Source organism: Chinchilla lanigera, unplaced genomic scaffold (assembly GCF_000276665.1).
Source record: "Chinchilla lanigera isolate Chin_1 unplaced genomic scaffold, ChiLan1.0 scaffold00081, whole genome shotgun sequence".
In the NCBI taxonomy this organism is placed as follows: domain Eukaryota; kingdom Metazoa; phylum Chordata; class Mammalia; order Rodentia; family Chinchillidae; genus Chinchilla; species Chinchilla lanigera.
In genome coordinates this window covers 9,328,984-9,341,760 of record NW_004955482.1, presented here as the reverse complement: position 1 = coordinate 9,341,760, position 12,777 = coordinate 9,328,984, and the positions used below count along the sequence as shown (strand labels likewise).

The following is a 12,777-nucleotide window of genomic DNA, read 5'->3' as shown; positions in this document are numbered from 1 at the left end:
TAATAATAAACATACATCCATTTATGAAATAGGATAGGAACAATACAAACATTACAGAGTTATGGATAGATTAGTAGGAAAATATCAATGGCTGCTGTAATATATTAACACATTTAATTCTTCCAACAGCTCTATAAAATGGACTCCTGCCGTCTGCCTCATTAGGAATATTTTATAGTCAAGGAGAATGTGAAAATCATATTATTGCTTTCAAGATAAAAGATAAGATTTTTCAGATTTGGGTCTTGTCCCAGAGCCTTGCTGCAAGCCACCTGAGGATAGGATCAACCTTTGTGTCTGGGGTGTTTCCGGAAGGGCTGAGCAGGATAGCAGTGGGAGGGCGGCGAAAGGACCAAGCCTCTTGACACCAGCACCCTGAATGGGGTGGGGGAAGGAGGCTTTCCTGGTTCCCATCTGCCCCAGATCCCATACGTGCAGTCAGGAAAGTGACGCCCAGGAGGGGCAGAGGCTTGCCCAATGGGGCCCAGACCTGGATGCCAGTCTTGACCCCTAACCTCGCCATGGGCCAGGGACCCCTCACCCAGGACGTCAAAGGCGGGCACCAGGGTGACGTCCATCCAGCTCTCAAGGTCTTCGGATGCCAGTCAGAACTGCAGGACCCCAGGCATGCGCTGTGGAGGGAACCAAATGCTCAGACCCGGGGCCGGGTTCTGCCCCCAGGCCTCCAGCAGGGGCTGTGTCTCCTCCAGGATCCCGGTAGCTCTCGAAACAGTCGAAGAACATGACAATTTCAGAATCAGAGCCCCCGCTGAGAGCTGTGCCCCGGCCAAAGGAGCCTCTGGGAAGACAAAAACACCCCGATTCTAGTGCCTGCGAGGGCTGGGCCGGCCCTGGGCAAGGCGAGCGGGCACTGTGGAGACGGCGAGGCAGCTCTAGGTACCTGAAGCTGCGCGGGAGCATCGGCCCGGGGCAGCCGGGTCGGAGTTTTCAAGAGAAGCAATTTTAACCAATAAACCCGGATTTTTAACGTGGGCAGTCCACTTTTACAAAAGTACAACCAGATACCACAAACTCCGGCGTGCAGCGCCCATACATGTGTGCCCTCTGCTTGAGGTACAGATAGAACTGGTGCGATTCACTCAATTTCCGAAACCACTCTGAAAGCCAGCATCTTTCTGCAAAGCTTTCAGCGCCAGGACGCGGGAAGGAAACTCCTGGTATCCAGCACCCTGGATCTGGCTTCCAACACACTGTGACGCGGATGTGGTTATACAGGACGGCAGATTCGGGGACAGAGGCTCAGGGGATCAAGTGAGTCACACACCAAACCCTGGAGAGGGGACCCAGGACGCCACCCCCAAATCCCCATTCTTTTTTTTCTTCTATGCATGGATTTACCTAAAATCCTATGCAAAAAAAAGAGGAGTTTAAAGAAGGCTTTGTCCTGTTTTTCTCTTGGGGGGGGTGCACCGTGTCATTTTACTCTGACACACTTTCATGGGCAAGGCTAAAATTGTGTCTTGAGAGCAGGCTATCATGTCCCAAGGGACGCCTGGCCACGTGTGGAAACGTTTTGGGTGGTGGCAATTGGGGTAGGGCTGCGTGTCGGGTGTCCGAAGGTCTGTGACCTCCTCCTTTGCTTTCTGGTCCAGCCCCAGGCTGGCCCCCAGCCCAGATCGGCCCTGTGAAAGCCACCCCCCAAGGGAGCCCCTGGCTGGGGAAGGCATCCCTAGACTGCCCAGTGCACCCGTGGTGGAAACCCACCCCGACACTCTCTGCCGCCTTTGCTGAGCCTCGGGCGTTCAGCCTCGAGGTCCCTTCCAGGTTCCCAGGGAGCTACGGATGCCACGGCTTCAGAAACCCTTAAACTCTTATTCCACTCAGATCCCTCCCATCCACACAGAGCCCTCACATCGAAGCCCCAAGGCTCTGCTCCTTCCCCAGGTCCCCTGCTAGGGCCCAGAGGTCACTGCTTCCCATGACAGGTCCCAAGCCCCCTCTACCACCCCCCCCCCACAGCCAGGTTCCCCAAATCCACCCTGGGACAGGCGGGTTTACCCAAGGCAGCTTGATTGTCTGAGCCTGTGAGCGCCCCAAGAGATCACAGCAGCAGTGTGACATGTTGTCTAAGTGACAGCAGGGAGAGCTGGGGGCCACAGTCTGAATAACTGAGTGAAGGACAGGTCCTTTGGGACCGCAGAGGCAGGCGTCGGAGGAACTGCTTTGGACGCCCCTCCCGAATGGGCAGCTTCCAGGTCGGGACACACTACTGTGCCTCCTCGTGCCTCAGCTTCCCCATCTGCTGGTGGACGTTAAGAGTCCCCGCAGCCGGGCGTGTGCTGAACTCTGCGTGGCATCTTGCCCTCCGCCAGCGCCCACTCACTGGGCCGTCTTCAGCACCTTGGGCCCCTGGCGGCACCCGCGCTCCCGGAGGGCGGCGTCCAGGGTCCCCAGCGCGCGCCGCGCGGCCCCCACGAACTCGGGCTGCGGCTGCAGGCTGTGGGCCACCAGCGCGTCCAGCGCCGGCGCCGCGGTGCGGTACAGGTCCATGGCGACGGGGACAGCAGGGACAGACAGGTGGGAGGGAGGCGATGCGGAGCCCTGCCTCGGAAACCGGGAAACCGGCGGAGTCCGGCTCTCGGTTTCGGTTCTTCCTCCCCGCTTCCCCTCCTCCTCCTTCCTCGCTCTTCTCCTCCTTCACCTTTTCTCCTCCTCCCGTCCGCTCCTGGCCCTGCACCTCTTCCTCCTCCTTCTCCTCCACGGTTTCTCTTTCTTTCCTTTCTCCAGCAGCGCTGGCCGCTGCAGTTAGTTTGAGAAGTCTGCTCATTGCTGAGCATTTTCCTTGATGTGATTTCCGCCTCCCAAGGCAACGTGGAAGCCGTGGGCACCGGGATAACCAGGATGCTTGTGTCTAGTGGCAGCTCCGCGCCTGCCCGCCAGTGTCAGCGTGTCAGGGGAGCCGCACCGCCATGGCTCAGGCAGGGGCAGCCGCACCCTGGCCCTCAGGAGACCCTGGCTCTCCCAGCTGTCCTTGTCTTGCTGGCTGGCTTCAGGGGAATCACTGGGATTCCCTGGACGTGAGTTCTGTTGTCTCCAAAACGTAGGCAAGAGTTTCAGATGGTGAAAAGGCGAGGGCTGTGGAGTCAGAGGATGTCGGGTTTGAGTCTGGCCCCTGTCTGGACAAGCTTGAGCCAACTGCATCCTCTTCTGAGCCTCAGTTTGCTCATCCATACAATGAGATGAACCATCACTAGAACCACTTATGAACCATTACTAGACGCACCGTGTTGTTCTCAATACTTTCTACCTAACACTCAGAAAGGGGCGGGGTGTGGCTCAGCGGTAGAGCGCTTGCCCGGCACATGCAAGGCCTTGGGTTCCGTCCCCAGCAGTGAAGGCCGGAGGGTGGGGAGAGACCCACCGAGTATGTGTGGTTCCTCCCGGTGCTCCTCAGTGCCAGGATCTGAGCCCTGGGTGGTGGAGACCCAGGAGCTGGAGGCTGCTGGGGCAAGAAGCCAAGGCCAGGCTGAGCTGTCCCTGCTGCATGCTGGAGATAACAGCCCCACAGGGAAGCAGCCCCGGGACATCTTGATGTTGGATTTCAACTTGGACAGCAACTGGAGGCTAAGTTTCTGTTGTACAACTCGCTGCTTGGTTACTTAGTCATGAACTTCATACGCGCTTTGTTCTCACAGCCCCAGGAAATTAATCCAATCTGTTTGCGACCTCTCCAGCTGTCTGGTGATCGTTCCCCTCATCTTCCACACTCCACTCCTTGATGGATTACTTCCGATTTCCCAAGGGCCTCACAGCCATCCCTGCCACTTGGCCTTTGCACAAGCTGCTCCCCTGTCAAGTTTGGCCTTCCTTCTCTCATTCCTTCCCTGCATTCTTCTTCCTGGCTTCAGGAGCCTCTAAAGAACTCTTCCCTGGTGCCCTGGGCTGGCTTGGTTGCCCCGCCGCGCCTCCCCAGAGTCCTGTCACTGCACTTATTAGACCTCTACTAAATTACCTAATGAGTTATTGCTAGGTAATGCATTAGGTAATTAGAAGGGCAATGAAGCTGCGTTTATGAGGCCTGTAATAAATAGCACTGTCTCCCGACCACACTGGCCCTGAGGACTCTCTTGTCACCTTTGTATCCTCGGCGCTGAGTCCAGGACAAGGCCAATATCAACCCCTGGCTAAACATGTTTGAATAATCGTAACAATAAGCTCAGGCTTCTTTCAGCGTAGGCAGCTGCTACCGGCCAGTACCCATCCTCACCCACAAATCCCCACCAGGATGTTCAGAGCTGTAACTGTGCCCCCACTGGACACGGGAGAGCCGGTTTCACAGTGGTCCCCTGACTGGGCCTATCTCCTAGGAATGGGAGGTGGGTGTGGGCGCTGGCAGCCTGGCTGCAGGGCTCTGGCTGAGGCTGCCCGAGGGAAGGAAGGCTGCGGAGGGGCACTGGGCACCCTGAGCGCTGCTGCCTGGGTAGGGCCTGGTGTCTCCCAGGCAGGAGTGTGGGGTTTGCAGGAGGGGGACCGGGAGAACCCACCTGGGGGTCAGAGGCAGCAGTGTGTCAGCCTCACCCCCTCGTTGACCTGGGAGGACCTCGGCACGGAGCTGAGTTACAGTCAAAGGTTTCTTTTTCCTCATGCCGAGTGCTGAGTAAACATTTACCCTCCACAGCTGGTTTTGTTTCCTCAGCAGGGAGGAGCCCAGCATGAGTCTCTCTCTCTCTGGGGACTCAGAAATGTCCCTGCTCAGGTGCTCTGATTTTCATTCAGCCATTTCCATCCTCCTGAGGCTCCTGCTCCTCTCTTCCCAGATCTCACGATTTTCTTCCTGAACCAAGAGTCCCAACACGGTGGCCCAGAGCTGTCTGCACCCTGGGGGCTACAGCTTGGCTCCCGAATGTTGCTCTAAGGCCATGTGTAAAGTATTGGTCCCCGGGGGGCCCTGATGAGAGCTAGTGGAAACTTGGAGAGGTGAGGCCCGGTGTGGGGGGTCTTTAGGTCTGGGGTGTGGCCTCAAAGCCATCCCAAGACTCTGGTCTCTCCTTTCTTTCTGTTGCTTCCTCACCATAAGTGGAGCTCTGTCCTCCTGCATGGGCTTCTGCTACGGTGAGCCGCCTCACCACAGCCCAGAGCACCTGAGTATGGACTGAACCATCCACAACTGTGAGCCCAAGCAAACCTTTTCTCTTCCTAAGTTGATTGTGTCGGGTATTCAGGTGCAGTGATAGCAGCTGACTTACGCTGGGTTTCACAGCTTTGCACGGCCTATCAGAGCTCAGCTGAGAAAAACACTTCTCCAAAATTCTTTTTTGTGCAAGAAAAATTGCTTTATTATTTCTTGTAGCCATAGAAATAATACAAGTTCAGTACATAAAATTAATAAAATCAGAAAATGCAGAATATAAAAATCACATGCAATGCTCTTACCAAATCTAAAAACATGGAAAACATTTAAAACCTCCAGGAACTGACCAATACAGAATGAAAGAAGAGAAAATGTATTGAACATAATAGTGTCAAAACAGATACTTAGGGGTAAATATGACAGGCATGAAAGACATTTGCAGGGAAAAGGACAAAATATTGTTAGAATTACTAGATTAAGTGAGAAGAAACTCCAAGGTCATGGGTTAGAATTATGACTCTTATGCAGACATTATCCTTCCTAAACTAATAATTATAATAAATCATCCAATGTCAAAATGTCAACTCCACAAGGACAGGGACTTTAGTCCCCTTCATTCATTGCTGTGTTCCTGGTACCTAGCCCTCGTAAGCACTTAAAAAATATTTTCCACTGAATCCATGAACACACACATCTGTACTTCCCGACCCTGTGCCTTGAAGTGCGTAAACACCCAACACGCACCTGCTGTCATTTTTATTGTCATCGATCGTGAACGGGGCACAGGTGGAAATGAAGGCTGAGCGCCACTCTCTTGTCTAACACTCTGGTAACTTGGGGGTCTATTGTCCCCCCTTCAATTGTTCATATGCCAAGCAGTCACAGGAGGGCGGGAGACCAGGCTTCCTGCGCTTGCGGAGCGGTGGTGCGCGGGAGGAGGTCGGGTCCTGGATTCGCGCTGATACCCGCCTGCGGCCGGAACGCTCCCTAGTCTTCATTGTCTGCTTCCGGCTGCGGAGGTAAAACACAGCCCCGGCAGGAGCTCGTCTCCCCGCCTCTGGACTGGACTTTGGTGAGCACTGGCTACCTACGTCCCCTTCAGCAAGCACTGGCAAGTCCTGGCTGCTGGGAGGTGGCAGGGGACTGGCTGCCCTGTCAGCCCCTTTGGGAGGCTTAGACTGGGGAGGGGCCCAGGTCTGGTGGCCACTTGTCTGTTTGTGGCAGCGCGAACAGCCGCTGCGGCTCCTCCTTCCCCTCCCACCCGGGGCGTTGGCTCCAGTGCCTTCGCCCCAAACACCCCACACCCTAAACTCCACCCGCAGGCTGCTCTCCTAGGAACCCACCCGTGACACCCTCAATTCCCGAGCATCAGGAAGGCCCCGCCCTGGGAGGGAAACAGCCAGGCTCAGGTCCCGGTGTCCCTGCTTAGCTGTGTGCCGGCCCACGTCACCCAGCTGCTCAGAGTCTCCCGGTTGTCGGCTGGGAAGAGGGGAGGAGGCCAGACAGCTGTTCCCTTAGCGCAGGGAAATGAGCCCTGGCTCTGCAGTCCGGGGTGCCTGGTCCCAGCCCTGCCGCCCCTCAGCCGAGTGACCCTGAGGAGGTGACCGCACCCCTCCGGGCTTCTTGTGTTGTGTGTAAGGCGGGGGTGATCATAAGCGTGGCTCATGGGGTCCTTGTGAGGTTGGACTGAGATAGTGTGTGTTAGAGGGTGAGGGCAGAACCTGCGCCCAAACCAGAACCTCAGGCGTGGTGGTCCCTGTGAGTCATCCTTCCTCTCAGTGCAGTGAACTCTGCACAGGGGGAGTGAGAATCCTGGGGAGTGAAAATCCTGGGGAGTGAAAATCCTGGGGAGTGAAAATCCTGGGGAGTGAAAATTCTGGGGATCAAAATGATTGTGCGAGATGGGGCCCGGCCTGCAAGCCTACTACTGTGGGTGACTGTGAGCAGGAGGTCGTGTCTTAGGGAAGCGTGGTCTCCGGCTCCACGGGGACATCTGGAGCCGTGTGTCTGGTGGGACAATAAGTGGCAGTAGGTCTCACCGGGTACATCCCCAGGATTCCAGACGGGACCCGTCACGGCCCTCAAAACATGGATAGCTCAGCCAGGCTTCAGCCGCTTGTGCCAGCCGCCTCCAGCACTCTGGGTCTTCACCACCCAAGTTTCGGGTAGGGTCCACTGGGTCCAGAATCACAGGCCTAAGGAGCAATCGTCAGAGAGGGCCAGTGAGGAGCTGGGCTCTGTCCTGGGAGAGCTGGCAGCAGCCTGGGGCAGGCAAGGACAGGGGCACCAACAGGGTCCTGCTCCCGGCTGTATCCCTAACTCCTGCCCCATAGCAAGCAGAGGGGCCTTCAACATGAACCCGGCTCCCAGCCTTTCCTCTGCCCTTCATCAGCAGTGTGCCCTTGGGCAGGTCATAGCCCTCTTGAAGCCTCAGTCTCCTCATCTGTGAAATGGGGAGAGGTGGACATCAAACACACCTGTCTCAGACATGCAACCATGAACCAACGGAGACTTGTGAAATGCTCAGCACAGTGGCTGCAGCAAAACAGGCTAACATGAACGTGCACGTGGCTTAAATGAACGGTAATGTCCGGTAATGCCCGGTGATGCCCATATGGGTAACCTCAGCTAGCCATATGTCCAAGAGTGAGCAGACGCCTGCCCCCTAGCGGCCAGAGCGGTGACGGGCAGTAGGAGATGCTCAGTAAGTGTGGGGTGTGGGCGCCCTCCCCATACTCCAGGTGCGGCTGCTCTACGGGCATGGGGTAGGGGTTGTTCCCTTGTGCGTGGAGCTGGGCCGTGGGGCGGGTACCTGCGTTTCCTGAGCTGCCCATTCAGGTAGTCTGTAATAATGGGGTTTTCAAAGTCGTAATACTCCGTCCAGTAGACGCAGAGCTGCTGGTAGCCCGTAACTAACTCCAAGACGGTCTTGAATCCCTGGGCCGTGTTGAAAGAGGTTCTTCCGCTCCCACTTTCCCAGGCATGGATGGTCAGCAGCTCCAGCGCGTACTGCGGTGGCAGGGGACCCCCAAGCTCCTCCTTGCACTGAGAGGAGGAAAAACCATCAGGAAAGCAGGGCTGCCTAGATTCAGTGTAAAATCTGTTTGTCGTGGGCTAAGTCAGCCTGCGACAACCTATTTTTATAAATAACGTTTTCTTGGCCCAGAGCCAAGCCCATTCATTTATAGGTCATCTGTGGCTGTTTTCACACTACAGCAGCAGAGATGAACAGCTGTGACAGACACTATGCGACCCACAAAGTCTAAAGTACCTACTGCTTACCCTTTTAGGGCACTGGGATGACCTGCTGAAGAGTTTGAGTTCTGGAATTTTTTTTCAATACTGAAGATCCAGCACAGGGTCTTCCCACTGAACCCAGGTCATTTTAAAAATCTGAGAGCCAGGGGGATAGCTCAGTGGCACAAGCACCTTCCTAGCAAGTGCACAGTCCTCAGTTTGATTCCTGGTACCAAAAAATTAATAAATAAAAATTCAAAATTGGGTCTCCCAAGCTGCCTAGATTTGGTTTGAATTTGTGATCTTCCTGCCTCAGCCTCCTAGAGTGCTGGGGTTACAGGTGTGCTCTGTCACACTTTGCCAGTTCTGTATTTTTCCTAATGTGGGTTTAAATCCTGGCTTTACTATTGTCTGATGGTGGGCTGAGGACTTAACAGTCTGAGAGCCTCATTTTATTTCTCAACAACAGTTTTAAGAACAATGACCAGGCCCATAAGGAAATAAGACACCAAGGGCAGTGACCAGCAGAAAAAAAAAATAGTAAAAAAATCTACCAAAAGCTTTTAATATGGATTGATTAAACACATTTTAAAGTAAGGGCATCATGTGGAATATGATGGAATATGGGTTTGAAAGGAATATGGGTTTGAAATAGCACAAAGGAATATGGGTTTGAAATAGCACAAATTAAATGCCATAAAGAATAACATGGCAGACTTGATAAAGAATAAAATAGAAATCCTAGGATTAAAAATGACAATTGTAACTAACAGCTCAATAGGAAATTAGATGCAGCTAAAGAGAAAATTGGTTCATCAGAAGGTAGAGTGGGAGAAATCATTCACAGTGAAGCATGGAAATCCCTCCATCTCCTTCCCCTTCCTTCTCTCTCAGGCAACATCCCCCCCTCACCTCCCTCTCCAGATCTCCTCCTCTCTCTCCTCTTCCCTTCTTCTACTTCCCTCCCATCTCACCTCCCCTGCTCCCCATCTAGATGGGCCCGTGGTCCCCGAGAGGCGGAGGTGGCCTTACCAGCTGGTACCAGTGCTTGACGAGGCGGATGAGGCTCTTCACCTTGGTTGGCCTCTGCTTCACGAAGGCTCTCTGGAGCTCGGTGAAGCAGGTGGAGAACTCGCCCTCTGTCTGCTTGGAGGTGCACTCATGGATGAGCCCAATGTAGACTTCGGGATCTGGTCTATAGGCTTTGGTGACCTGACCTGTTAGGGTGGAAGTTGTAACTAGATGTCAGCCCTTCTCTGAGGTTCTTCCATCCCTCTGGGGGCGGCGGTTCACTGATTGTGAGGTGCAGTGGAGGGGCAGGAGCTTTGATAGCAGTCAGTGTCACTCCAGCTGTGGTCACGTGCCATGTCACATGTTGGGGAATGCCCGGCTGCATAAACACTGGTGCCCCATGACATCATACTGCAACTGACAAGAGCTCATCTCCGAGTGTAGCCATCGCAGCGTCCTATAGCAGCACACTCCCCAAGGACAGAAGGGATGCTGGTGGCCACAAACCCCTTGGCCTGCCAGTTGTAGAGGAGCGTAGCACGTAGCACCCGTCAGATGCATGACTGTCACCACTGTGTGCATTTACTGTGTCGTACTTCTGCAGAGGCATCCGACCCTGGGCCTCACTTGAGCAGAACTAAGTGAGGAGGGCTTGTCTTTGGATGCACAGAAAATGCATAATTTAGTTAATATAAATAAGTAACAGAACTTCCTTTATTTAAAATTATTTCTTGTCATAGTATTGAAAAGGAAGACAACACAAGCTGGAATAAAGACTGGACACCAAACTTTAGTGCATTCCTTCTGCTGAGGTATAAAAAGTTTCCTGTGCTTGGTTTAATCTTGTGTTGTTTGGATATTTATGGCCTGAGAAACAATAAGGTATCCCATCTATATAGCCTATTAGCATGTATATGTGCTATATAATATATACCCCTGTAACATATGCTATATTTAATATAGAGCCCATTAACATCTATAACACATATGATATATAGCCTATTAACATATATGTTATATTTGCCCAACATATATGTTAACTGGGAGAAACCATTCAGAAGAAGGTATGAAAAGACAGTCTCTCCTTCATCTTCCCTCTCCTCCCTCCCTCTCTTTCTCTCTTCTTTTTAAACTTTATAAAGATGTTTATTTCACTTAAAATGCTCACTTTGCCAGATTAAAAAACCAGAGGCAAACTGGTTTACATTTTTAAAATAGGTCAGCCTCTTAGTTCCATTAAAAACAATGTAAATACAAGCAGTCAGTATATCTTGCTGGTGAATTCACTTAATACTGTAGTTCCCTGATCTTTTGACCTTATCCTCTTTTATTTTTCTTTCTGTTTTGGCCACTGGCCCCAGGAGTGGAGTGGGGCTGGGGCTCGGAACAGAGTGCTGTGGCTATTTGGCGTGATTTGTTATTGCTCGCCCTTGTGATCCACTCCCGTCACTCCTCACATGCGAAGATTGAGATTGAAGCCCCTGGGCCTTAGGGCTTTCAATCAGCTTTTCTTGCATTTTACACCGGTAAGGATGGGTGACAGGAGCCCAAAGTGAACAAATCACTGTGTAAATACAAGATGGGATGGAAAAGTTCCGTCCAGTCCATACGAAAAGATATAACTAGTGTCACCAGGCATACCAGGGTACTGTGGAGCTGTCCCGGGAATTAGATCTCAGAAAGGCAGTTCTAGCTTTAACTCTGTAAAAGCTTTTGGCAATGTGCCAACATCTTTAAGAGGAAAAAAAGTTCCCTGTACATCTTGCAAGTGGAGAATTTGTCCCGCAAAGATCCTTCTCAATGTTACTTGAGATAACCGATTGGCATCGGTAATTAGGGTTTAACTAGGGGGCTGTCCACGGCCAGAGCTCAGTCCCTCTCCTTCTCCTTCTCCTCCTGTACTTTTCTGCAGTGGGGACAGACCGAGGACTGGACCACGTTAGGCAAGTGGTCTACCACTGAGCCACAGCCCCGTTCCGCACATGGTGTGCATATGTGCACCCCGCCCTGGCCTAGGCGAGCAGCAGGCTGGACCACGGGGGCTGGGTCAGTATTCGCTGTGACAGCTGCACAACAGCAAAATCCCCTGAAGATGCTATTTTTCAGGCCCTATCCCCATTGCTTAGCAACACGGAACTGCATCCTGTCTCCCCTCTGCGTGTTTACTGTCAGGCTCCAGGAGAGAGGCTCTTCGACTGGCTTATTCGTGGCCCAGGGTGCTGTAGGTACTCACTGGTGCTCTGTGCTTACGGTTCTCGGTTCTCTAGGATGAGCCCCTGCAGCACAGGGCTCGCCTTAGGCTCAGTGCTCTCCTTTTAAACGCAGATCTCATCGTGTTCCTCCCTCCCCAGCTCAGCACCGGGTCACAGGTCCCTCGGGCCGCTCTCCCCGCTCCGTTCCCTGTGTCCTGCTCTTGTCCTGTCTCCTGGCTTTTGCCTGTGCTGCTCCTCCGCCCAGGACACTTCCTTCCCTCCCTTTCTGCCCCTCTGGAGCTTTTGAGCCACTGTGCCCAAGCACCCAACACAGAATCCCAGCCTGCCTCATTTCCTGGTGTATTCAGAACACCAGTTTTGTTGTTGTTTTTATGCCTGCGCTGGGCCTTAAAGGACTTCCTGACAGTCCCCTTTATGAAATACTCTGAGTTTGGTCCCCACTCAATAGCAGCTGTTTGAGCAGTTTCCATCAGGGTCGCTGTGTCTCCTCAAACACTAAATGTCTCAACTATTCCTTGCATTGGTGATTGGGGCTGTCCGCACGCGCAGCTGGGGAATCGTAGTTTTGAAGACCTGCAGTGTGGCCAGCCTGCTGTAAGGGTTCAATGCAGATGATCATTTAACACTGGAAATAATGATGGGCCGTAGGTGGTCAGTTTTACTAGTTCTCCTGGGGCGGAAATTAAGCCTCAGAGAGATTATGCACCCTGTTCACATAATCCTACACATACACCACATTCTGCAGAAGTTTGATGAAGTTTCCTCATTTTGGGGACAGGGAGAGATTAAATTAACATTAATTTTCCGGGCGTGGTGGCACACGCCTGTAATCCCAGCACTCAGGAGGCTGAGGCAGGAGGATTGTTGCAAGTTCGAGACCAGCCTGAGTTACAAAGTGAGCTCAAGGCCAGCCTGAACTGCACAGTGAGACCCTGTCTCAAAAAAGGCAAAAAAAAAAAAAAAAAAAAAAAAAATTAACATTAATTTAAACCAAATCTATCCTGCTGTGTATGGCTGTTGGGCAGAGGTCATAGTGATTAATTTTCCAAACCCAGGAAGCTAAATCCACACACTTTGCCATAAGTAAAACTAGTCAGCTTTGCAAATGTTTTCTAAGGAATGTTGTTGTTCCCAGATTTTGCCAATTTGCTATTTAACATCCCTTCTGTGATACTTTTTTTTTTTTTTTTTTTTTTTTTTAGACGGCATACGAGATCCTGGTAG

The 12,777-nt window shown here is 52.5% G+C and overlaps 2 protein-coding genes across 2 annotated transcripts in view; both read right to left on the bottom strand.

Moving 5' to 3' along the window:
* The window catches only part of Oas3 (2'-5'-oligoadenylate synthetase 3, 100kDa), a 20,093-nt gene extending 17,506 nt beyond the window's left edge, over positions 1-2,587 (bottom strand). Inside the window, 3 exon segments of the mRNA XM_013503570.1 lie at positions 535-711; positions 713-799; positions 2,345-2,587. Coding sequence (XP_013359024.1) covers positions 535-711; positions 713-799; positions 2,345-2,511 — 431 coding nt within the window. The 5' untranslated portion in view covers positions 2,512-2,587.
* Positions 2,588-5,282: 2,695 nt separating this feature from the next.
* Positions 5,283-12,777, bottom strand: part of LOC102012862 (2'-5'-oligoadenylate synthase 1-like) — a 9,421-nt gene continuing 1,926 nt past the window's right edge. Inside the window, exons 3-6 of the mRNA XM_005403208.2 lie at positions 9,362-9,546; positions 7,905-8,137; positions 7,132-7,287; positions 5,283-6,103 (exon numbers count right to left, since the gene is read on the bottom strand). Coding sequence (XP_005403265.1) covers positions 5,935-6,103; positions 7,132-7,287; positions 7,905-8,137; positions 9,362-9,546 — 743 coding nt within the window. The 3' untranslated portion in view covers positions 5,283-5,934. The remainder of the gene's footprint in view (positions 6,104-7,131; positions 7,288-7,904; positions 8,138-9,361; positions 9,547-12,777) is intronic.